Source organism: Odocoileus virginianus, chromosome 28 (assembly GCF_023699985.2).
Source record: "Odocoileus virginianus isolate 20LAN1187 ecotype Illinois chromosome 28, Ovbor_1.2, whole genome shotgun sequence".
Lineage (NCBI taxonomy): Eukaryota > Metazoa > Chordata > Mammalia > Artiodactyla > Cervidae > Odocoileus > Odocoileus virginianus.
This window is the reverse complement of record NC_069701.1, coordinates 19,935,966-19,963,016: the sequence shown is the minus strand read 5'-3', so window position 1 is coordinate 19,963,016 and position 27,051 is coordinate 19,935,966. Positions and strand designations below refer to the sequence as shown.

The window sequence follows — 27,051 nt, the reverse complement described above, 5'->3', positions numbered from 1 at the left end:
TTAGAGTGTCCAGGTTAACAAGGCCAAAATCCAGGGTTTAAAGCCCAACTAGGCCAGTTGACTTTCCAAACCATTTCTGACAACACATGTAGTTAAGAAATCTCTTCACTTCTGAAGACTTAAAAAAACAAACAAAAAAAAACTACAAAAGTAAGGCATTAATAAGGTAAAAATGGTGTCTTGTTGGTCACTGGAAAACTACTTTTTCTATGACAAGTACATATATTTTCAGGATTATTAGAAACTCACCTTCCAAAACACAACTATTGTTAATTCTATGGCTTTAGGTAGGATACTTGCAGTGTTACCTCCTCTATCCAGAAAACCCATGGCACTACAAGGCAGTTACTTTACATACTGTAATTAAGTTACAATTACTTGATTATATATTAGGACCTAAAATAACATTCTGGACACATGAAAGTACAGGAGATGTGGTGAGAACACAGGAATTTTAATTTTGTAAACCATACATTCGAGTAATCAATAACACAATGTTGCCCACAGAGAACTGGGGCCTGGGCTGAAAACTCATCTCTTCCCCAGTGCGATATCACACACGACTGTCAAGAGCTAACAATAGGTCTGTCCAGATGCTAAGACCAGGGACTTCGAAATCTCCATCTTGAGCCTTATAGGACTTCAGGGCAGTTAGAACTTCATCTTTCAGAGGCGGAGGGGCCTGACAGAGGCTTTGAAACCTGCTCAACAACTCCTCCCAGGGCACATCCTGGGGCTCAGTTCCAATCCAAAGGCCTTTCGGAAGGTCATAGCGCAGTTGGCGACTCCAGTTTGTGAGCAGACCTAGATAGACAGGGGACAGCTCTGGATGGCGCTCCGCCACGGAAGTTAAAACCTCGGCTGGGAGGTTGCGGCAAAAGGCAAGCACGACATCTGATTTCCCCAGAAGCCAACGAATCAGCTCTTGACCCCCGTCTCCCGGTGTTCTGGGGCTGCCTACTCCCAATTCCTCTTCTTGTAGCCGGGGGGACGCCGGCGGCAGCAACAGCGCGGCCGCCATCACCTTCAGGAAGTTGTCCTGGGGCAGGCGCTCCCACAGGCGGCTTAGAAGCCTGCCAGGACGCTCCGCTTCGGCTTCCCCCACCTCCTGCAGACGCCTCAGCAGCAGTTCCGCCTGCGTCCTCATCAGTGAGTCCTTCTGAAGGACCGGGTTCTCTTTGTAGGCGTGGAAGCGCAGCATGTGGGCAGCGGTCCGGCAGCGGGCGAAGCGGGCCAGGCTGCCCTGGAGCTCCTCCTCCTCGGCGTCCGGAACGCCGGGGCCGGGAAAGAGCTGCTGCAGCAGGCAGTGAAAGGCGGCATCCCCGAGGGCCGGGTTCGCCAGCAGTCGCAGAGACAGCAGCTGGTCACAGTGCCCCAAGGCCTGGAAGTTCGCCAAGCCCGGGGCTAGAGCGGGCGCAGATTCACCCTCCTGCTTCCACTGGTTTTGCAGTCGCCGCTCCAGAGCTTTGCGAATATGGGTATGGCGGCCAAAGCGCCTGTGGATGTGGCGCAGGTAGCCAGCCCACTGTAAAGCCCTGCGAACGGTTGCGGGGTCCCAAGTGCGGACGTGGGTTGTGCGGGAGACAGCCAGAACCTCAGAGAAACGCTCCAGGTGCTCCAGGAGCGAGTCCATGAGGCGCCGCAAGGCCTTACTTCCGCCTTCACCCTGGCGACGGAGACTCTTTGCGTGCTGATTGGTGCGTCGGCCAAATGATACGCCTCTCTGCAATGCTATTGGGTAAAATGCCTGTCAATCTCGCAGCGGCCTTAATCCGGGTACCTGGACTCCGGGAAATTTAAGTCTGAGCAAAGGCCTGTATTTCATCATGGATGTTGAGGGGGTTTTTAAGCAAGGAAGATTGAATGAAGGGCTAGGACTGGAGAATTACCAGATCCACGTGGGAGATGCTGCTGCTGCTATTTACGGAGGTCTCCGTGCTTCCTTTCGCTTTAGAAAAAAATCTCTAGTAGAAATTTCCTGAGTTTTGCGTGAGTAAATCTCTGTTAAAGTTTATCATAATTGGGGAAAGCCAGAGACGTGCTGTTACATATAAGAAAATGTTATTAAATTAAAATTTTAGTTCATTTCAGTTTAGTAAAAAGGTACTGACCCAAGTAATTAATGCCAGACACTACGCTAAAGCCTGGGCCTTGACCTTATCCTTTCATTATTAGAACTTGAATTCTAGGTTAAGTTAAACTTCAGGATTAACACTTTCTTAAAATGTTAAAGGAATTTAAATTTTTACTTCAAAGTTTCACTGTTGTTTTTCGTTTTTGTAATTTCCAAGGCAGAATAGCTAAATTGAGTCTTATTTCACCCAGCTAATTGAACTAAGTGGTATTGAACTGACTGTGGGAGTTAAGCATTTGTAAACAAGCATCAGAAAAAGAGGCTTTCACAGAAAGCCTACCTCATGTGATCCTGGTGAGGATTAAATAAAATGATAAATGTGAAATGCCATCTTTAGTATTTTGGCTGTCTTTTAGTATCCATTCTATCATTAGCCTTAGTCTCTTTACATAATAAAGATGCAGTTTTGAGGACTGATTGCAGCTCACAGTGGAGGGGTAGGCCGCTTTGAGCTACTTGTGTTAATCCAACCCTCTCTTAATTTAGTAATTAATTTAGGAAACCGAGTCTTAAGCGAACCAATGTGTAGCATTTCCTAAGGACAGAAATTTGTTCGGAAATGGCCAGGTGAATCAGTTCCAATCAGTGAGGCCTGTATGATTATTTTTCTTACTCTTCAGAGTTGGTTGATCTTGAACATTGACCAATATGAAGAGATAGTTGTATTGGACAATGCAGCTGTATGCCAGCTGGGTATCAAGCATGCTTAAGAAATTGTTTCTTCCTCTTGATGCTGTTGAATATTTAATGAAGCCCAAAGCTACCAGATACACCTCTTTCCCTGAACCAATAGAATTTCAGAATCACAAGGAATACATTGGAGTAAGACAACTCTCAGATTAACCCTGTTAAGATTATAGCACTATATATTCCCATTTCTTTTGCCAGTTTTATTTTCTGTTGCTTTCAACTAAATATACCGAAGTAATACCAGCTCTTCAGAACACCGGTGTATGGGGCGTATAAACATTCTCTGAACAGTGCTATTATTGTTAATGTTATATAAGCCTCTGAAGTGAATATCTTCTCGTGTCTTCTCCAAATTCTGTTCCTCCCTAGTATGAAAGAGCAACCACCAACACTATGGTCAAAGGTGGAGAAAATTTTAGCAAAGAAACACACAGCTTGATGTTGCCGTATTTACTGTTGGTACTGAGAGATGTCTGATGCATTCTTTTCCTATGGACTATTAAGACTTGAAAAATCAAGTTGTGCCATGCTCTAGGTTAGGTTTCATATTTTTAGTTATTTTAAGACATGCATTACATCAGAAATTATACGACACAATGGAACTGGGAGACCAATGAAAACATAGTATTCCGATGCCCCTTTGTATTACTCTGAACAATATTATATTCACATACTGACACTTATTTCAGTCCTCTGCTTGTGGAAATAATATTTTTTTATAGGAACAGGCAGACCTGGACTCTACATCTTCAGGCAGGGCAGACTTAGGGTTTTTTTTCCTCTCATTCTAGAATCAGTTTCATGGAAGGAAGGTGCTTTGGCATTTTGCAATCACTCCAGGGCAAATACTATGGGCAATGGTTACACCTGATCCTAACTCAGTTGTTTGATTCAAGACTGAGTTTTGAGTAGGTCTCTATAGCTTCTAGTAACAACAATAAATAACAGGCTGATACAACTTTTGAAGACAGATTTCTTATGGAAACTTTACAAACATACTTGCCACTTTTTGTGACAATGCAAAGTCTTTCTCAGAGGTGATTATATGTGTTAGTGGGAGTTATTTATGTAAAATCAAAAATTTCTTTGTTTTACTTGCTTCCCTTACAAAGGGGGAAAACCATCAAATGAATTTTAATGGACTGAGAACATTAGATGTATACAGGGTAATTTGACAATGAAGTCCAGGAACCAATGGCTTTATCTTGCATCCTATGTTTCTATACCTAGTCTCTGATCAGATTGTAGAACATTGTACCAAATCTTAAAAATATTACATTTATATATCTTATACAGAAAAAAAAATGTTGATCTTTTTACTCTTTGGAACCGTTTTCAGAAAGGCAACTGACTATAACTAAGCAAATGTTGTTCTGGATCTTAAACTTTTCAATCAGCGTTCGGTGGGAAAGTTTACAATTGTATGTCAGAAACGTTGATCTCCTTTGGCCTGGGGGAGTCTGAGTGGAGTCTGGGAGACCGGAGTCATTGCTGAGGTCAGGAGAGATCTGATAATCCATTCTTCAGTTCTTTGGACATGGTCTGCCACTTGGGCATCTACTCAATGACGAGAGAGAGTGCACATTGCAAGAAGTTAACGGAGGAGTTCTAAATGTCCAGAGAGACAGGGCAAACACTTGTGAGTTCAGAGGAAGATGTTGGAGGAAGGATTAGAGGGTGAGATCTGTGGGCATGGATCTAGATGGTGGCCCTAAATCTCTGTTTTCACAAATTGGAGACACTTGTAGTGAATGTGACTTTAAGTGGCCTCAAAGCTAGCAGCATAAGGACTGCCCTGACAATGCATGTTTATTCTGAAATTTAGAACTTAATGAAAACTTTGGGACACCTGACTTGAAGTTTTTTTTTGGACTTGAAATTCACTTCCATCATTATAGTAATGTTTAACATTATATTCACATTATGTTGCCTTTATAAGGAAAGGAAAAAAGATCTTTTCTTTAAATACAACCACATCCCATATAAATTTTAAAAGGCTATAAAAATGGTTTTACCTATTTTATCAACAACGTTTCTAGTCAGGTGTCTTAAGAATGAAGAGAACTTTGTTAAGGTCTTGCTCAGGAATTGTGACTGACCCTTTCAAGCATCAAAACCAAGACTAAAAAAATATGAAAGAAAGCATGATTAATTTTCCTATGTGAAAATTTTTGTTTTAAATATTGTTATTAAGGTGCATATAAATCTAATATGTAGAATCTTCTCTATTTAAAATATCATATAAAGAGAATGCAAAAAGAATTTTTTTCACCAAGCCTTTTGTATATAGATTTTTCTCAATTTATGATGGGATTGTCCTATTAAACCGATCATAAGCTTAAAAATATTTTAAGGCCATCCCCAAGAAAAAGAAATGCAAAAAGGCAAAATGGTTGTTTGAGGAGGCCATACAAATAACTGAGAAAAAAGAGAAGTGAAAGGCAAAGGAGAAAAGGAAAGATATACCCATCTGAATGCAGATTTCCAAAGAATAGCAAGGAGAGATAAGAAAGGCTTCCTCAGAGACCAATGCAAAGAAATAGAGGAAAATAACAGAATGCGAAAGACTACAGATCTCTTCAAGAAAATTAGAGATATCAAGGGAACATTTCATGCAAAGTTGGGCACAATAAAGGACTGAAATGGTATGGACCTAACAGAAGCAGAAGATATTAAGAAGAGGTGGCAAGAATACACAGAACTATACAAAAAAGATCTTAATGACCCAGATAACCATGATGGTGTGATCACTCACCTAGAGCCAGACATCCTGGAGTGTGAAGTCAAGTAGGCCTTAGGAAGCATCACTACAAACAAAGCTAGTGGAGGTGATGGAATTCCAGCTGAGCTATTTCAAATCCTAAAAGATGATGCTGTGAAAGTGCTGCACTCAATATGGAAGCGAATTTGGAAAAATGCATTTAATACTCCTAACCTGCCAAACACTATAGCTTAGCCTCACCTACCTTAAATGTGCTCAGAACACTTACAGTAGCCTACAGTGGAACAAAATCGTGTAACACAAGGCCTGTTTTAGAATAAAATGTCAGGTATCTCGTGACATTTACTGAGCACTGTATTAAAAAAGAAATGTTTTTTATGGGTACAGAGTGATTGTCAGAGTATTGATGGCTGACCCTCATGATCGCATGGCTGACTGGGAGCTGTCACCACAACTGCCCAGTGTCAGGAGAAGGAATCAGACCACATAGCTGTAGCCCATAAAAAGATAAAAATTCAAAGTATGAGTCTACTGAATGCATGTCACTTTTGCACCATTGTAAAGTTGAAAACTCATAAGTGAAACCCTTGTGAATTGAGGACTGTTTGTATGCATATGAAATTCTCTTTGGTTGACTGATATGTGCCATAACACACAAAGATTGGATACCACTGCTCCAACCGAGACATTCTAACACAGTTCGCTAAGGAAAGGGGACAAAATAAAGACCACTGCAATTCAAATTAGCTTGCCTTAAATTTTCTACAAGTAGGCCAAGAAGAAAATTAGTTGATTAGATATTCTCCTTTTGCTTTTCCCATATTTCCCTAGCCATTTTCTCTTTTCTTTTCCCTGTTCTGTGCAGAGAGCTGGCCTGATGCTTACTGACACTGTCAGTCTTGTCCCCCTGGCCCTCTGGCTTCCTGCTGATTTGACCAATGAGAGGCACTGGCCATCAGAAAGAGGTGAAGGATGTAGCTTTTTTCTTTCTTTGCTCTCTGCTACAGGCTCAGGATTCTGGTTCTTTCATTTGCAAATTCCTTGAGGCCTCGCTGAGCTTCTGATACCATCTAGGATTCCCTGCAGCCTCAGGGACTTCCTGCTGTTGCTAATCCCTGGATGCTCTAACAGACCTTGTTGATTTCCTTAACCCTGACCTTGCTTCCACTCTGTTAAATTACCTTCAGAATCCCTGCTGATCGTGCCGGTTTCCTGCCAAGGTCTTGACTGACACAGTCATCTGCGTTTTCAACCATTCTCATAATTAATATAAGTCTGCGAGTCATAATATTATCAATCAGTGTGTGTTTAGAGAATGATGACTAGTCTAGTGCAGTGATTCCCAAATACCTGTCATTGCCAGACACTCCTGCCAATCTATGACAAAGTAATCATTATTATAGTGATATATGAAAAATAGATGACAGAACAAGGTGAAGTGTTTTCATAAGTATGGTAAATTTAAGTGAAGGGAAAAAAGTATTTCTTAATAAAGGTGATGTTTAAAGGCAATTTTGTGTTTTCTTTATTTGAAAAAAATGTAAAATTTGCAGTTCTTTTCTTAGACATCTACTGTAGACAATTTATATGTGTTTATAGGTATACATTTGTAGATATGTGCATATATCTATGGGCTTCCCTGGTGGCTCAATAGCAAAGAAATTGCCTACAATGCAGAAGCTGCAGGAGATGCGGGTTTGATCCCTGGGTTGTGAAGATCTGGAGGATTGTATGGCAGCTCACTCTGGTATTCTTGCCTGGAGAATCCCATGGACAGAGGAGCCTGGCGGTCTACAGTCCACTGGGTCTCAAAGAGTCAGATACGATTGAAGAAATTTAGCATGCATGCATATATCTATTGCTAGATAAAAGATAGATAGGTTATAAGCCCATGAAATCTATAATTCTAATCTATAATTATAATCTAAAGTCTCTTGTCTCATGTGTGGAAAATGAAGGGTTTGCAGATGGACCCAGATTGTGAAGACCTTGGAATACTACAGTAAGGAATAGGGTCTGTGTTCAATTGGCATTCCGATTCTGTTGACAAGTTTTAGAGCACAACAATGACATAATCATATCTGTTATAATGTTATAGCCATGCTTTCCGGGAAACAGACTCACTCAGAAGGACAATGAAGATAGTGGAGTGCAGTTTATTACACTGGTGGGCCCAAGGCAGAGTCTCTTCTTAGCCAAGGACCCCGACCAGCATTTGTGAAAATCTTTTATACCCCATGTGTACGTGTCCAAACCCACCACCCCAATCCCTTGGTGCTTACAAAGGAAGGGTAAATACAATCACAATAACCCCATCATTCACGTGTTATGTGTTCAAACAGTTAATAATCAAAAAGCCCGTGGTTACATTCCAACCAGTTAATAACCGATAAGCCTGTGCTTACATTCTGATAGATACTGTCCGGAGGCAGGGGTGATTAGTGTCTATTTTCTCTTAGGTGATGAGTAACCTGGATATGATCTTCAAGGTTCCCCTGTCCCCTGTCCGGAGGGGGTCTTATCCTTCCGTTGTCGTTCCCACAGGCACTAAGCAGAAAATTCAGAGTCCACTGGAGAGGTGGCCAGCACAATCAGCACGGACAGGCCTCAGATGGAGTCCAGGGCCTATGAATTCCTTCTTCAGTAAAGCAACATGGAGAATTGCTTGTAGCTAGCTGAGACAAATGGCTATAAATGGAGGTCCACTAAAGAAATATTGTAGTAGTTCAGATGTACCAAATGACAGTTTCACTAAGGAAGTAGCAGAGGAAACATTTAAAAAGGGATGGGGAGTGAGTGGTGCTCAGACTTGAAAAATTCCTTCTGAAGAATCATTAGATCTTAAGGGAGGGAAGAATCAAAATTACTCTGCACATTCAAGTGATTGAGTGAAATCCCCTTACCTTTGGAATGGAATGTGAATTGGTATTGATTTCAACTAAAGTCTATAAGTGAAGAAGAAGGGGAAAAAAGAGCCAATCATGGCTCAGTGGAAACTCTTATGATTTTGTTTTTTAATCTCAGATTACTTTCTTTCCTCACACCTTCAGGATCGCCTGGGTTAGCAAATTAGGTAATAGAGTATTTTATTAGTGATTAGTGAATACTATGGTAACTCCAGAAGAAATCTTGGTTGCATGAGAGTAATGAAAAATATGGATTGAATTATTCAAAAGGCAGAATTTAAACAAGAATTTCTCCCCTTCCTTAAATAATCTCTCATCCAATTCCTAGAATCTCAACATTTAGCTTAATATTTCTTGGATTGCTAATATTCAGAAAGAAAGTAAATGCTTTAATTAATCCCACTGGAAGAAAGTCATCTGACTTATCATTATTATATTTTTTCCACTGCTTGAACACCTATTGGAAAATACCGGTATCTAAGGGCCAATGGTGAAATTCATATTAACATATATTGATTCTATATAGTTTTAACATGATATAGCAATACACAGATTGTGCACGCTCCTCTGTATGTGTGTTTATGTGTGTATTTGCATAGAAGTAAATAAGATGTAATTCCTAAGAAGATACTTGAACTAAATAATTGAACTAAATTTATTTTTAAGATTTCATTTTTCTTTTACAACTGGTAATTTTTTTTCCTAATGTCTAAACCAGAAAGATAAAATATGAATTAGATTCTCTCTTTACCTTTGAGTTAGAATTTTGATTTCATGGAGGAGAACTGTAATAATGTCTAGGTGCCTTTATTTTTATCCCACAGTTATCAGTGTATTGCTATATAAGTACCTGCCAGGAAAGCCTTTTTTTTTTTAACCTGGTTCAATAACTTTTTGTGTCTGTTGTTCCCATTTTCAAGTCTCCAAAACTTTTATGTGAATTCTTTCAGCACATTTTTTTCATTATTTCCCAACCTTCTCTTTTTTCTGGATGGCTGAAGTTTCCAGACATATAACCAGAAATGTCCTAAGAGAATTAATATATAAAAGAGGAAAGCTAAGAAAAATAGGCATTTTAATACATGCAAATGCACAACTCATACCTTCTTTAAAAAGGTGGTAAATGAAATGATCTCAATAATTAATATTCTCTCACTGGGCAGCAAATATGGTGGAAAAGTAATCAAGAAACTTTTTAATAACTTCCAGACTTAATCTAAGTTCTTAGATTGAGCTAGTCTGCTAATATCATTAATGTCAAGGAGTATTTTCCCCACAGGTTCCTAGCAGTTCAAAACAAACTGGCTGAAATAAGACAAATAAGTGATTAAAACAAAATTCACAGTGTCACAGAGACATTTTATGGGTATGTAAAAATTCTTTCTGGTAATGCTTTTATCATTTAGTTACCAGATTTTAAGCATAAAGAAAGGCTTTAAAGGGAATATTCCACCGGATTTGATGAAGCACTACACTTAAGGGGCAAGAAGAATGTCTAAAGCAAAAGTGCCATAGTTAATATTTCTTTTCCCTTTTTTCTTTTGAGTGGATTAATGAATGATGTTTTTTTCACAGTTTGCCTATCCCTATTTAAACAGATCCATTGGGTAAAACTCCCTATTTTTGGTTATGTTAGAATATTGTGTATCTTCACTTTTCCCCTACTTTTAGTAACTCTTGTATTCATGTGTTTTATTGATGCTGGATGTAGAGGAGGGAATGTATACAACCGAACATCATCTCTGTTACCAGGATATTGGTAAAAGCCGGATCCTTTTGAAGATGTTTCAGTATTCCATGGCTAATTCAGCATGTTAGAACATGCCAGAAGTTCAGAACAAGGCAAAATTTACAGAGGATTCTAAGGCAGAAAGTGGAAGGTAGTAATAATAATAAAGAGAAGATTAAAAAAAATTCTATATATACACACACACATAAATATATATATGTAGTATATTAAACTTGACTGTGTAATAGGAAATATTGAGAAAATTTTCAGAGATACAGTTTGCTAAATAATAATTAAAATATGATAAAGTTAGGGATGGCAAGCAACAATATAAGCAAATAAAGAATGCCAAACCTTATAGTAAAAAAAAGATGTTAGTAAATAGTATAATTTTTAAAGCATAACATTCTTAGTAAGGAGAAAAACAGTTTGGTGTTCTTATCCTCCAGGCAACCAGAGTATCAGTTCTGCAATTCTGTATAACAAGAAATGAGTAAAGTGAACACTATGTTCTTCTCCAGCTCTCTGATGTGATGATTTTACTTAGTTTGTTTACAGATTATAATGAAAAGGGAGAGGGAGCTTAATTTAACAGGATGACTGAATACCTCTAACAGTGTGCTTTAAGATCCATTTACCTTTTATCGCATGTAATGGCTGCCAAATTTCCCCTTTTTCTTCTCTACTTTTTAGAGCCCAAAGGACACTAAATCTAGCACTAAACTTCTAGCAGTCCAAGTATTTTCAACTTTAAATCTATGCATTCCTGCCTTTTATAATCTCATTAGGTATATAGCTGAGGAACATAAACTATGAATACTAATCTGATGCCCAGATGGTAAAACATTGGAAGAACTACCGTCACAGCAAATAGGCAACTGAGCTGCCAGAAGAAAATTCTATTTTGAGAAAAGCAGAGTATTTGGAAACAGAGTCATAAGACATTTGACTATGCTAAATTGTTTTTCTGTGGCATCTCTTTTAGACAATAATCCCGAAATCAAAAAGCCTACTTTACGCTCTACCCATGGTGAGTGGCTTAGTTAAGTAGTATTTGTACACTGCCAAATTTGCTTTCTAATGCTAAAATTTCCTTCCTTCTTATTGTCTTCCTTCTTTCTGACTTTTTTTTTTTTCCATTTCTGCTCTCTCATTTGTTTCCATAGACGGTTAGAATAAGACTCATCAGCTTTGTTTAATACAAAGCACTCAGTAAAGGGAGCTAATATTTTGTGTAGCATAGGAGCTCAAAAGGTTTTCCTGAGTGGTGTGCTGTGGTAAAGAATCTGCCTGACAGTGCAGGAGACGCCAAGAGATGGGTTAGATCCCTGCGTTGGGAAGATCCTGTTGAGTAGGAAACGGCAACCCACTCCAGTATTCTCGCCTGGAAAATTCCATGGACAGAGGCTCCTGGTGGGTCGCTCCATGGGGGTCGCAAAGAGTCAGACATGACTGACAGCATAACACAGCACATGTGCTCAAAAATAGCCAGGACATGGAAGCAACCTAGATGCCCATCAGCAGACGAATGGATGAGGAAGCTGTGGTACATATACACCATGGAATATTACTCAGCCATTAAAAAGAATTCATTTGAATCAGTTCTAATGAGATGGATGAAACTGGAGTCCATTATACAGAGTGAAGTAAGCCAGAAAGATAAAGACCATTACAGTATACTAACACATATATATGGAATTTAGAAAGATGGTAACGATAACCCTATATGCAAAACAGAAAAAGAGACTCAGACGTATAGAACAGACTTGTGGACTCTGGGAGAAGGCGAGGGTGGGATGTTTTAAGAGAACAGCATTGAAACATGTATATTATCTAGGGTGAAACAGATCACCAGCCCAGGTTGGGTGCATGAGACAAGTGCTCGGGCCTGGTGCACTGGGAAGACCCAGAGGGATCGGGTGGACAGAGAGGTGGGAGGGGGGACCGGGATGGGGAATACATGTAAATCCATGGCTAATTCATTTCAATGTATGACAAAAACTACTGCAAAGATGTAAAGTAATTAGCCTCCAACTAATAAAAATAAATGAAAAAAAAATAGTCAGAAACATATGCAGGCTTTATTTTACAATGTTTCCTTTAAAAATACACCTTACTCTAATTTTACTAAACTAGCCTGTTTCTGTGCGTGTGTGCTAAGTTGTGTCAGTCGTGTCCGATTCTGTGTGACCCTGTGGACTGTGGCCCGCCAGGCTCCTCTGCCCATGGGGATTCTCTAGGCAAGAATACTGGCGTGGGTTGCCATGCCCTCCTCCAGGGGATCTTCCCGACCCAGGGATTGAACCCCTGGCTGTTAGGTCTCCTGCATTGGCAGGTGGGTTCTTTACCACTAGCACCACCGGGGAAGCCCCAGCCTTATTTCTAGCCCAGCACAGTCTTGTTCTTTCCTTTCTCAACTACTGTGGCTAATGTTTCTTGCACCTGGAATCATTGTCTTCTCTCCTGCTTCACATGAAACACTTTTATGCTCCAAAACCCAAACCAAATCCTCCCTCTTTTATGAGCCTTTCCAGGTAGTTCCAGCTGAAAGTAGTCTGTTTCACTTCAAGATTCTTTTAACATTTGTGGTTGGATTGTTAATTTGTCATTTACCATTTACTATCTTTCAGTAGAAGTTAGGTTTGTTTTATGATCCAAATGTTTAATGATATGAACCAACTGGATCCATCTCCATGCTGGTCGTATTGCTACCACCCAGATTGAATTCAGTAGTCATTCACTGTGCAGGTCCCTCTTCTACAAAAAGGGCAAGAATACATAGGCCAATTACATTTTCAAGTGGATTTGTGTGTCTCTGCTCCAGCTTAAACTTTTTGTATAAGTGTCTTTACTGGTATTTTTAACGTCCACAGTACTTTTTGTAGTACCTTACAGGACAGAGGAATGCAAGGTGATGGGGTGGGAAAAATACATACTTTCTATGATGGTTAGACTTCTTTTCATTAGACTTTGAGCTCCTATAAAGTAGGGGTTCCTTTGGTTCCTAACATAACCACTGATACATGGTTGGTGTTCAGTAAGTGTTAAGTTCAACAAAGTAGGACTCAGGGATTAACACCTGGGATTAATACTTTTTTTGCTTTTACATTTACCTCAGGCAAGTTACTTAAACTTTTGAGTCCATTCATTCACAAACAGGAGATCATAATATTTGTCATAAAATAGTTATGGCTAAATACAGTCATGTTTGCAGGGCACCTACAACAGCTACTAAATACAATTGCTATTAGAGTTCTCTTTCTCATTGAAATACTGTATCTTTGTGACCCCATGGACTGTAGCCCACCAGGCTCCTCTATCCATGGGCTTCTCCAGGTAAGAGTGCTGGAATGGGTTGCCATTCCCTTCTTCAGGGGAATCTTCCCAACCCAGAGATCGGACCCGGGCCTCCTGAATTGCAAGCAGATTCTTTACCATCTGAGCCACCAGGAAAGCCCGGTATATATTCACATATATATGAATTGGTAGACAGGAATGAAAAGGATATTCCACTCATTAGGACTGGCAGGACCCCCCCCAAAAAAAAAATGAGGCAAGCAAAATCATTTTGGGAAATAGTTTATTCATTTTTTCAACTAATATTTTTTTGAACCTGTGCTATGTGCCAAATGATGCCCTAGGGTTAAAATAATGAATAAAATAGAATCTGTTAATGATGTGACCAACAAGGGATGATGTGACCAAAATTTACAAACAGCTCAAGAGACTTAGTAGAATCAAAACAAACAACACAGTCAAAATAGAATCTGCATCAGCAAGACCTAGTCTAAGAGAGGAGAAAATTTCAAATAACCGATATGGCAACCCACTGCAGTATTCTTGCCTGGAGAATTCCATGGACAGAGGAGCTTGGCAGACTACGGTCCACGGGGTCTCAAAGAGTTGGACACGACGGAGCGACTGTCACTCACTGAGTTAGGATTAAGATCCTGGGTGTGGCAGTTTTAAACATGGCCTGAAAGTATTTGACGGTCTTCCATCCAAATATTTAAAGGATAAACTCCAGTTGGCCAATTTGACTAATAATGCATGACACAAGGGATGCCATGTGACTCCTGAGGCTAGATCCTGAAAGGCCTTGCATCTTCCACCTGGTTCTCTTTGCCTGCCTGCTCTCAGGACATTCCTCTAACAACACTCCCTCTTGGAATCTGACCATCATGCTGTATAGAAGGCCAGCCTGCAAGGAGAATCTTCATTCATCCAGGCACCATATATGAGAGTGCCAAAGCCTACAGATTGTTCCAATCCTTAACTGTTTGAGTTTTCCTACTGTTGCATTGTTAGTCACTCAGTCATGTCTGACTCTTTGTGACCCCATGGACTGTGGCCTGGCTCTGTCCATGGAATTCTCCAGCCTACAGTACTGGAGTGGGTGGCCATCTCCTTCTTCAGCTGTTGCCAGGAGAAAGCCAATTCTGACTCCATGTTGGAAACTGTTTCTTTGACTTGCTTTTCTTTTTAACTAATGGCTTGCCTGGAGGACCCTGCCCCTCTGCTTGACTGTAAACTAAAGTGTTTTTGTCCAGCTCCTAGAGAGAGAGTTTGTCTCTGCCCACCTGTGAATAGAGGAGTTGAACACACCCCTTCCAAAGGCTGGTCATTCCTTTGGAGATGTTTTGCAAAGCTGAAGACCCTTTCACTTTTCTTCCCCCCTGCCTCTCCCTCTCTATTCTGCCTTTTGATGTTAGTTCCTCATTGCTTCTTTCTCTCTGATCTCTGTGGGACAGAGATGAGCCATCCAGGCAGAGCTCTATCTAATATTTTCCATAGAATTCATTAGCAAACTTACATGGTGGTTATTCTATGTCACTAAATGTGGGGTGGTTATATAATAGTTGCAACTGGAGCCTTAGATGATACCCAGGTGAAGGTGCTTAAGTCAAATCCTGGCTGAACACTATATGAGGTCTGTGGTGACCCAAGGAAGAAAGAGCAGATAAAACCAAGGAGGGTCTTGGAATGCAGGAACAGAAAAATCAGACCCTTATCATCCTTCCCTCTCCCATGTTGTAACTATTAATGGAACAGTATAACCTGTCTCCCCTCCTACCCCTTACCTAGGGAGAAGGTATTTGCCCTACTCTTCCTCCACCCAGCATACGTGCCTCATCCAATCAGCAAATGACCTGCAAGACCCCTATCCCGATCCTTGTACCCTGGGTATAAAAGTGGACTAAGGACCTCTGTTCAATGTCAGTTCTCCCTTGAGCTGGCCTGCTGTTCTAACAGCCTCTCCTATTCTAATAAACTTTATTTCCCTCTCATTCTGTCTCATGTCTGGAAATTCTTTTCCAACCCGTGCCTGGACCATGACAAGGTCATTATCACTTAATGGTCCAATAATATTTTAAACCCCTCTACTTGAAATTATTTAAGTGGTTTTTCTTTCTAAGTAAGTATAAAATAACCTGTAAGAATGTGTAGGTCAAAATGATAAGAAGTAATTAATATAATTTTTACTTATTTTTTTTCCTGCTAAAGCAGATTCCTTCTCAATGTGAAGTGCATTCCTCAGTCTTTATATTGTGAAACAAAAGAACAGACCATAAAGAGTTGTCATCAATGGAGAGTTTTATAACTCTTTCTAGTGGTTAGAAAATGGAAATTTTCATCAGAGGGAAAAAATGTAGTTGTATGATGTTTACCTCTGAATTAATAACCAAATCTGTTAGAAAATTAATTGAATTGAAACTTGAGTACTGCTATTAAGAGTCTAAACTTAGTATGATATTCAAAGCCATCTACAATCTGGGACTTCCTTGGCGGTCCAGTGGTTAAGACTATACCTTTCAATGCAGAGGGTGTGGCTTTGATCCCTGGTTGGGGAGCTAAGATACCACATGCCTTGTTCCCACCCCCCCCACCCCTGCACCAAAAAAACACTTAAAACAGAAACAATGTTGTAACCAAGTCAATACAAAACCTTTAAAAATGGTCCACATTAAAAATATATATATATCTATATCAGAGCCTCATCCTCATTACTACCCTCTGTCATCTGAACCCCCAGCCTCCCCAGGCTGCCTCCCATTCCCTGAAGACTGTATACGTTCACACCTCCATGCCTGGATTCAGTTCCTCTGCCTTATCCTCTAGAGTCACCCTTATCACAACTACACCTCCCCTGCTTCCAGAGACAATGCTGATCTTGCTTCTGTTTGCTCTTCTCTAGAATCCGCCTTAACCTAATTCTTCATTTGTCTGTTTCCTTCACCCAAGGAAAATTCTTCAAGGGAAATAGTTTGCCTGATTCATCTTTGTCATCCCATAGTACCCAACTTAGGTACTTAATAAAGATTTTCCTAATAGTTAAAAAAGTATATAGGAAACCTGAGATAAGTTTATGATATGTCAAGAAGCATTCCAAAAACATTACTAGAGTCTCCACCCATTCTTTAATTCCAGAATTGAAAGCAAGAATAAAAACAAAAATTACTGTATTTTGTTGAAATCATAAGCTCCCCAAATTGTGGAAATTGGCATTTGTTTTAGAAAAAAATGAGTGTCTCTATTTATGGAGACATCTGTATAATTCTCATATTTAATTTGGTTCCACTTATAAACTCTACTTCATTGAAAAAATTAATGTACGTTCTGGCAGGTCTCATAAATGCCTCCTCTGCTGGCTCAGCAAGAAACCAAACCATAAGATGTAAATCATATACTTTCTTGGTACAGAGCCTAGCTCTATTTCCTTACCTTCCATGTCTCTTTAAGACGAACTACTGAAATTAGCAAATTTAGTGCAATACTTAAGACTGAGTATGTGAGATTTTGTAAAATATTTAATAATTCTGAAGAAGAGTATTATGTAAGCATCATGTCTCTAGTACACCTTTGTTCTTTCTCTGATCCTTGGATCATACTTTCTTCTCGTTTCATCGAAATATTTTTATTTACTAGACAGTAAAAATATCTTTATGAGGTGTTGATCTAGGGTGGCCTCCGCCTGCAGTGGCTTGGAGCGGGCTTGGTTTCCCAGTGGAAATTGGGATGGGTCATGGCGGTGAAAGCACCGGATGGTAGCCAGTAGACCAGTGGTCAGTGACAAGGGCGCTGGCCTTTCGGCTTTGCAAGAAAGAATTCCCACAAAGAGGGAAAGTAGTGAAGCAAGTGAAGTATTTATTAAGGGGAAAAAGGTACAACACGTGGATTGACACAGGTGGACTCAGGGAGAGAGAGAAGGTCATTGAGCTGCATCCTCCTAGTGTTTTGAATTGCTTATCTGGGGCATTTTCTTCTGGATTTCCTTTGGCCAGTCATTTTGGTTTTCCTGTTTCACGGTCCATATTTGGCACACCTCAGGATCCTCCCACATGTGTGTGTGCATCTCTTTAGCCAAGATGGATTTTACCCAAAAGACATATAGGCAGAGAACACCCTTTGACATCACTGCCCTTTGGCCTCTGAGGAGCCTTGCTGTGCGTGTGTAGTCTAGGCAGTCTCCTGACTTTGACAACAAGAAATCTGTGGTCTAGGCAGGGCCCAGCCTTCTCCCTTAATTGTCCTGCCAGTCTTGTCATGGAGTTTCGATCCGCAGGGAATGAGTCTCCAATTGCTTTACTCTGGCGTGGGTGGGGGTTGTGGGGGGCTGCTCATCTACCTTCTGTCTCAGTGTCCTGTTATCTGAATAAAACTGTGGATCAAATTTGTTCATGAACAAGAAACTAAAAATGTTTGAAAACAAATTAGAATTTTTTTTTCTTCCCCATTTATTTTTATTAGTTGGAGGCTAATTACTTTACAATACTGTAGTGGTTTTTGCCATACATTGACATGAATCAGCCATGGATTTACATGTATTCCCCATCCCGATCCCCCCTCCCAGAAATTTTTTATTTCAATCGCCATCTATACTTTCTACAAACTATAAAACCATAGTATACACTAGTTGCTGATGTCTCTTCTGATTCTGGGTTTAGATTTTTGGGGTCTTAAACTTGGCTGTCAGAGAAGGCGATGGCACCCCACTCCAGTACTCTTGCCTGGAAAATCCCATGGATAGAGGAGCCTGGTAGGCTGCAGTCCATGGGGTCGCTAAGAGTTGGACACGACTGAGTGTCTTCACTTTCATTTTTCACTTTCACGCATTGGAGAAGGAATGCGTGGAGAAGGCAACCCACTCCAGTATTCTTGCCTGGAGAATCCCAGGGATGGGGGAGCCTGGTGGGCTGCCATCTATGGGGTCGCACAGAGTCGGACATGACTGAAGTGACTTAGCAGTAGCAAACTTGGCTGTATTTTCTGAAACTTCAAGTTTTCCATCATCTTGTGAGTTGCAGCAACACATGTCATTAATGAAGAGTTGGGTAACCGCCTTGCTATTGTTCTTAATTCAGTACATGACAGACACTAACACCAATTAAGAAGATCTGCCTTAGGCATAGAACATTGAAAATATTATCTGATGGTGCAAATAGGATTGATGTGGAAAAAAAGGAAGAAAAAACAGAACTGTGTGAAGGAGAAATTGAGAGTAAAAAGGGTATTATATATATTGGAGGAAAAAAAGAAATGTGTAATCCAGGTAAACTATAAAGAATTACTGGAATTAACAAAAAAAATTTAAAAAGCATCTAGAAGTAAATTTTATGCTTTGACAAGTCCACAACAAAAGGTAAAGCAGTATTAACAAGTGAAAACCATCCCCATGCTTTATTCATAAACCATAAGATGTTATGAGCTAGAGAAAATTGCTGTTGGTGGGAATAGTCCAAGGTAGTTCAAGTTACAATGGATATCGTGCAAAAGTAACTGCTTATTACTCTCCCACTAATGATGTCTGTCACTATTGTATGTGTGTGTATGTGTGCATGTGTGTGTTATAGCACTTCCAAGCTTTAATGCCCGACATCTTCATTTTTATTTTTACCCTATTAAGTTTTAATAATCTTTACTCATGCCTTTTTTTTTTAGTTTTAACATTTACAATGTATTTTGAAATAAATTACAGAAATTCATGAGCACAGGGGCTTATGATTGTTGTATTTCTCTAATGAGGAAATAGTGAGTAGGAGATAGTGAGAAGGAAGGAACATTTTAAGAGAAAGGACAAGGAAGTAGAAAAATCTAGAAATTATTTAAGAGGAGAGGAATTCTACAAGTGTAGATGTGAAGAAGGGGGAGTAGTGAGGATAAAACAGTTCTCCATCCCTTTCTTCTTGTTTTTATAAAATGTAAGGATTCTTTTCATAGCAGGACACATCAAAACGCCTTGACCCTTGGACAGATGAAAGTCAGAAATCCTCTGTTGCAGCTCCTGAGAGAGAGAAGGCTGCCAGGCAGAGCCACAGAAGCTGTTTCATCCTGGCACAGGGTACCAGCAAGCTGGAGCTGTAGGGGGCAGCCTCTGTATGGCAAACTGCTGGGCTGAGTTAGTTTTTGCTCCCTGTGAACTGGCTCATTTGAAATCTTTTGTGGACCCCCAGGGTATTAGCAAGGGGATCTCCCGGGTTCTGATTCCTGGCCCCATGAAGATTAGCGCAAGTCCACTGTGGTTCAGAGTATGCGAGCCCAATAAGGGAAGTGGTCAGGGTGCAGACGTAATTGGCTGCTCAGAGGGGAACTGACCAGAGTCTCAACCCAGAGCCTGGAAAATGGGTCAAGACAGCCTAAAAACAGTCAATTGCCAATATAGTATATATTCTTGGGCCAGAAAGGGAAATGAACATATCCATATGTGTATGTGTGCGCAGTCGCTGAATCATGTCCGACTCTTTGCGACCCCATGGACTGTAGCCCGCCAGGCTCCTCTGTCACATACACACACACATGCACACAAAAAGAGAGCAGATAAACTCTAAATATAAAGAAGGGAAAGAAGAACAGAGAAAGCTGTAGGGAAGGAAAAAGCAGGTTATCTCTTGAATCACAAATTCTTTATGAGCTTATTTTCTTTCTTGACCTTTAGGTCATGACTGCTGTTTCTTCACACTCTTTCTTCCCCAAGACATTGGTTGTCAAATGCAGCAGCCAATTATTGGAGCATTATACCTTGGTCCATAATCATCCATTATTCCTAAAACATTTTATGAAGATTTAAAATCACAATTTAGGAATGAACTAGGTCTCCCCAAGAGTTCTAAAACAATTGGTAACTAAACAATTAGAAATGAGAATATTTCTATTTTTGTTCAGCAATTCCCCAGTATTGTAGGTGAGAGCCTTTATATAATCTGATGTGTTTGTGAGGAGGAGGAATAGAAACTGAATACTTGTGTATACACATAACATTTACCTTTAAAAGACTCTGTTGTTTTTGATTCACACTCTTACTGGGCTCCACTGACCACACAAGAGCTTCCTTTGAATATCAAATAGCAATACCAAATTTGTGCAAAACTAGAAACCTAATATCCACCCCACTCAAAACAAGATAAGGCAAAACAAAACAAGACAACTTCTTCCGAAGTCTTTTCCATTTCAGTAAACTGCAGCATTCCTTACAGAAAAAAATTTTGGGGTCCTAGTCTGTTTAGCACACTGCCTCGTCATCCATCACTGATAAAATTTAAATCATAATTTAAGATAAAATTCTTAGTGGAATAAGTCATGCGTGGTGTATTACAGACTAGGATTTGATGCTCACATAATTCATCTTTTTCATTACAAAATGTTTAAACTGGGAGAAAAGAGTGTGAAGCAAACAGAAAAGAATAACCATTCAAAAACTATCCAGGATTTGATTCCTTACTCTAAGTCCACTGCTAAACTACTCATCCAAGTCACCATTACCTCTCATCTGGATTATTACAATAGGTATTAAACCATCTTCCCCAAACTTAATCAATGTCTTCCTGCAGTCTGTTCTCCACCCAGGAGTCAGAGTGACAGCTTTAAACTGTAAATCTGATCACGTCACTCCTCTGCTCAAACTCCGAGACAAAGGCAAGTGCTTTTTTAGAAGGCCCTGTGGGTTCTGGACCACTGCCCTCCCCCTAATCTCTCTGACTTTCTCTTCTGCTCATGCTTTGCTCGTCTCTGCCATAGGAGCCTTTTTGATTTTCTGGAGCGTTTGACTTGCAGCTTTCCCCTGGCTCAGTGACTTTGCACTAGCCATTCCTCTGTCTGCAGTGGTCCTGAGGGATTCTGCACAGTGCGCTTACTTCCTTTGGGTTTCTGCTCAGATGTCACTGTACCAGTGAGGCCTTCCATGACCACCTATAACATCTGCCGTCTCTCAGCAATTTCCATCACTTTACCCCCTACTTTATTTTTCTGCAGAGCCCATCTAGTGTCACTTGATATGTTGTATGTTAATTTTATTGGATTATTTGTTTAATTTCTGTCTCACTTTGGTAAAATATAAGTTCTATGCAGTTAGGGACTTTGCCTCAGAAAAAAACAAGGCATGCGTCATTAATTTGTTGCTAGCAGAATAAATGGTACTTTAAAAGGAAAGATGTTACAGAAAAAAGATTCTTCTTGATTTTTTATTCAACATATGTAAAGAGATACAAGATATAATATTGATTTTCTATTCAATGTATGTAAAGAAATAAAAATCCTAGTTAATATATGTAAATAAACAGTGGCTACATTTGGTATGTTGGAGAAGGAAATGGCAACCTATTCCAAGACACTTGCCTGGAAAATTCCATGGACAGACGAGTTTGGGGGGTTACAGTTCATGGGGTTGTAAAGAGTTGGACACTGCTGAGCACATCCGCATGCATGCACATTTGTTATATTGCAAGATTGGTTGAACATTTGCATTTATTTTGTATTCATTAGCATCTTCTGATGCTTAAACATGTACTGAAAGTATATGTCAGAACTCAGTCATTACACTTCATTTCAATTAGAATACAGTGAAATACTGGCTTCCCTCATAGCTCAGTCAATAAAGAATCTGCCTGCAATGCAGGAGACCTGAGTTCAATTGCTGGGTCAAGAAGATCCCCTGGAGAAGGAAATGGCAACCCACTCCAGTATTCTGGCTTGGAGAATCCAGGGGCAGAGGAGCTGGCAATCTATAATTGATGTGGTCACAAGAGTTGGACACGACTTAGCGACTAAACCACCACAGTGAAATACTGCTTTAATTTTTTTCTTTTTATTTTCAAGCTAATACATGATTATTTTCATCCTAGCATCTTAATTTGCATGGAACATGATGAAATTTAGATTGCTGAGAATCAAGGATTAGAATATTTAAATCAGCGCCAATGCTTCTTTCCATCTATTTCCCCCGTGATGGTTAATTTTATGTGTCATTCTGACTGGGTCACAGGGTGCCCAGATATTTTGTCAGGCATTCTGGTGGCTCTTTGAATGAGATTAACATTTCAACTGGTAGCCTGAGTAAAGCAGATTGACCTCCCTAACGTGGATGGGCTTTTTCCAGTCAGTTGAAGGCGTGAATAGAATCAAAAAGCCTGAATCTCCTCAGAGTACTTGAGAATTTCTCTTACCTGACTGGACTTTGAACTGGAACATTACCCTTTTCCTGCCTTCAGATTCAAATGGAGACCTTACTCTTTCTGGCTCTTGAAGAAACTGCTGGTCTTCAGAAGGGAACTACATCATTAGCTTTCCTGGGATTCCAGGTTTGCCAGCTCACCCTGCAGATCTTGGGGTGTCAGCATCCATAATTGGATGAACCAATTCTGTTTAATAAGTCTCTTTCAGTCTCTGGGCTATTTAGTCTGTTTAGGGTGCAGGAGCCAAATAAATAGCTGCCTGCCTAGACTTCCATCTGTCCTCTCCTGCAGCTGAATCCAAAAGAAAAGAGATGATTTTATGCAAACTTTGAAAGCTTCTCGTGAATTTTCCTCCTCAGAAGCTATTTCTCAGTGTCTCCTGCTGTGTTCTTTGTGTGAGTTCTTTCTCACACTGCTATAAGGGATTTTACTTAATTCTGCGTGATGTGGAACCTTTAGCTGAGTTAGGATACCCGACAGAAACAATGTGTGTTAGTTGCTCAGTCGTGTCTGACTCTTTGCAGTCCCATGATTGCAGGAGATCATGGGAGAGCCCACCAGGTTCCTCTGTCCATGGGATTCTCCAGGCAAGAATACTGGAGTGGGTAGCAATTCCCTTCACCAGGGGATCTTCCTGACCCTGGGATCGAACCCGGGTCTCCTGCAACGCAGGCAAATTCTTTACCAACTGAGCCACCAGGGAAGCCCAGCAGAAACAGTATTCTCTTTTAAAAAATGATTCGGCTTTTTTTTCCCCAGAGTATTTTATTATTACTTTCAAACATTTGAACATAAATTCATTTAATGTGTAGACTCTTCTCCCTCCTTAAGAAGAAAGAAAAAAGAAAGCAAGGATGGAAGGAAGAAAGAAAGAAATGAAAAGAGGAAGGGAGGAAGGAGGGAAATGAACCCAGACCTTCAAACCAGTCAAACTCAGACATGAATCTGACTCCTACTTGTGTGGTTTAATGGCTCATTTTTCCTATTAACCTATGATATGATCCTGCAACTTCATCTATATAGAAAAATTACACAGAGGAGATGGAAGAATGAATGATTAAAAAATGAATGAACAAAATGTGGATATCTAAAGGGTGTATAATGGAATGTCATATTCAGAGAAAGGATACATAAAATTCTCTGATCTTCTCTATTTTTAATGATGAGAACTTCCTTATCCCAGAGGATTCTTTATAATGAGTCAATAAGATGATTTAGTTCCTTGGTTAATAATAAAATACCTAACCTTTTTTTTTGAGCTTCTCAGGTGACTCAGTGGTAAAGAATCCACCTGCCAATGCAGGAGATTCAGGAGACACAGGTTCAATTCCTGGGTCAGGAAGATCCCCTGAAGGAGAAAATGGCAACCTACTCCAATAATCTTGCCTGAAGAATTCCATGGACAGAGAAACCTGGACCTGACAGGCTACAGTCTATAGGGTCACAAAGAGGAGGACATGACTGAGGACACAATCTTAATTTCACACTTTCAATATGTCAGTAAACTAAATATTTTTGGCTTTCCTGGTGGCTCAGTCAGTAAAGAATCCAGCTGCAATGCAAGAGACCCAGGTTCGAGGTCTCTGGGAGGAGGAAATGGCAACCTACTCCAATATTCTTGCCTGGGAAAACCCATGAACCCAGGAGCTGCAGTCCATGGGGTCACAAGAGTCAGACATGACTTAGCGACTAAACCACCACCACCAAACTATTTTGCATGTATTATTATTATTATTTCATATAATGTTCAACCAATGCCTACCAGAGGGGTTATTTATTAACTCTACTTCACAGATGTAGAAATTGATAGAAAGGTTACATAATATTCCTATAGTTTTCAGCAATAAGTGAAGAAGTTAGAACCTGACCTGGTTTTCAGTTCAGTTCAGTTGCTCAGTTGTGTCCAACTCTTTGCGACCCTATGAACTGCAGCACGCCAGGCCTCCCTGTCCATCATCAACTCCTGGAATTTACCCAAACTCATGTCCATTGAATCAGTGATGCTATCCAACCATCTCATCCTCTGTCATCCCCTTCTCCTGCTCTCAATCTTTCCCATCATCAGGGTCTTTTCCAATGAGTCAGCACTTTGTATCAGGTGGCCAAAATATTGGAGTTTCAGCTTCATCATCAGTCCTTCCAATGAACACCCAGGACTGACTTCCTTTAGAATGGACTGGTTGGATCTCCTTGCAGTCCAAGGGACTCTCAAGAGTCTTCTCCAACACCTCAGTTCAAAGTCATCAATTCTCCTGTGCTTTGTCTACCTCCAAATCTGGACTCAGTTATTGTTTTAACTGCAGTGACTATTATTAGCACAATTAGTACGTGTGTTCCTCAGCAGCTTCAGTGGGAATAATGGTCACTGAACTCTCTTTGCAAATGGCTCTAGAGTCCATGTGGTTTGGTGATAACAGTGGGAGGGCACCAGTTCCTGATGCCAAGAGAAGACCTCTCCTGCACAGTTTTTTCACTTTGATTTAGGTGTACTGCCTTTCTTGGCTTGTTGTTAACTCTACTGTTTGGTACTAGGAAAGCCCTTTGTTAAGTTTATGACTCATTTCTCGAAATGTTTCATATAAATCAGCCGTAGCAAAGATTCCATGTTTGTGCAAGTTACAGTTTCAGTAATGGAAGTTTCAGCAAATTTTCTCATCTTTCAACAAAATACAGATGGTCCTCAGCTTTGGATGGTTCAACTTAAGATTTTTTGATTTTAGGATGGTGCCAAAGCAAAATGTACTCAGTAGAAAGCAGGCTTCAGATTTTGAATTTTTCTCTTTTCCCAGGCTGGTGGTACTGTGTTCCTCTCTCATGATGCCGGGCAGCCGCAGCTCCCCGCCAGTCATGTGAGCGTCTGTGTCAACAAAGGGTACACTCACAACCATCCTGTACCCATGCAACCACTCTCTTTTTCACTTTTCGCACAGTCATCAATACATTTCATGAGATATTCAATACTGTATTACAAAATAGGCTTTGTGTTAGATGATTTTGCCCAGCTGTAAGCTAACGTAAGTGTTCTGATCATGTATAATATAGGTTAGGCTAAGCTATGACATTTGATAAGTTAGGTATATTAAATGTGTTTTTAACTTACAATATTTTCAACTTAAATGACACAAGTAACCCCATTATAAGTGGAGGAAGACCTGCCATCCTAAATTTATGATTATCAGGGTTAAAAACAAATGGATAACTGTGCCAATGTCTACTTGCAGTAGAGTCCCAAGAAATGTGACAGTAAAATTTCACTTATAATGTCAATGTGTCTATCCACAATAATGCAAAATTAATAGCTGTTGCCATCTTTACAGAGGGATTTCCATTTAGTTCCCATTTGATGGGCACAGTTCCCCCTTCCTGTATCTGTCTCATCAACCTGCTTGAACCTCATCAAACCTAAGGAGTTCCTACTCTCTAGGGACTTACAATTTAGTACAGGAGATAGATGCATAAGAAAACAATCATGATACTACATTCTCAATGAGGTATAAAAGAAATAGAAAATATCCCAGAGCACTGGAGCCAGAGGCACAGCAACGTTCTGCCAGGGAGATCAAGAGAACCACAAAGAGGGTGATGATGAAGCTGATCCTCATGGAAGAAGAAATCTGATTTCTTCAAAGGGAGAAAGTAAAAGGTAAAGATCATTCAAGTCAGCATGAGCAAAGGCATGGAGGTGTGAGGTGTACAGTGCTGGGGATATTGTGACGGACATTACATCATGTCGTCTACTGCTGAGAATATATGTATGCACATCTGTTTTGTTCTTTATAATGAAACCATCTGTTCATTGATGTCCTACCTCAATTTTGATTGATTTTTCTCCTCAGCTTAGTTTTTAAGTCAGATCTTTTTTTCAAATTGTGGGTTGTGAAATAAATTTAGTAGTTCCACAACAGCATTTCTTTTCAACTGAATGGCATAGAAAAGATTAAAACCAAACAGAAAAATACCAGAGTGTATTAATTGGGGAAGGTAAGTACTGTTTTGTGAAACATGTTTTGGTTGTGTTCTGAGTGTGGTTTCATATGTCTGTTCCATAATGTATTTCTTATTGTGGATCATGGTAAAAAAGTTTGAAAGCCCCTGAAGTAGTAATATTTTCTATTACTTTTCACTCACTCATAGTATTGGTTATGATTAAACCTTGAGTCCAGATCAACCTTGGTTTTTAATGAAGTGACAAGTGACACAGACTGACCTCATTTAAAAGTCTGGCACAGAGGCATGCATCTGTTTTACTGAAATCTATTTGCATTTAACCAGATGAAATGATTCGAGCTTGGAAATGAAACCATCATTTATAATGTTATTTTAACATTATTTTTTTCTATTCCAGCTTGAAACTACTAAATTCAAAACAATATATAAAAATCTAACCAATTAGGTAGTAAGCCTCCTAACAGATTGGCTTTTTC

The 27,051-nt window shown here is 39.9% G+C and overlaps 2 protein-coding genes across 3 annotated transcripts in view; one reads left to right on the top strand and one right to left on the bottom strand.

Annotated features, from left to right (window-relative positions):
- Positions 1-433: 433 nt before the first annotated feature.
- On the bottom strand, positions 434-1,633 carry FANCF (FA complementation group F). Its single transcript, XM_020882647.2, has one exon. The coding sequence runs from the start codon at positions 1,631-1,633 to the stop codon at positions 554-556; it is 1,080 nt and encodes a 359-aa protein (XP_020738306.2). The 3' UTR covers positions 434-553.
- Positions 1,634-1,653: 20 nt separating this feature from the next.
- The window catches only part of GAS2 (growth arrest specific 2), a 168,314-nt gene continuing 142,916 nt past the window's right edge, over positions 1,654-27,051 (top strand). For both annotated transcript variants that reach the window (XM_070457278.1, XM_070457279.1), the window contains exon 1: positions 1,654-1,989. The gene's annotated coding sequence lies outside the window, so the exon portion shown is untranslated. The remainder of the gene's footprint in view (positions 1,990-27,051) is intronic.

What these genes read in the sequence shown, in the direction of transcription:
- FANCF (XM_020882647.2), bottom strand. Translation starts at nt 1,633, where the DNA reads ATGGACTCGCTCCTGGAGCACCTGGAGCGTTTCTCTGAGGTTCTGGCT.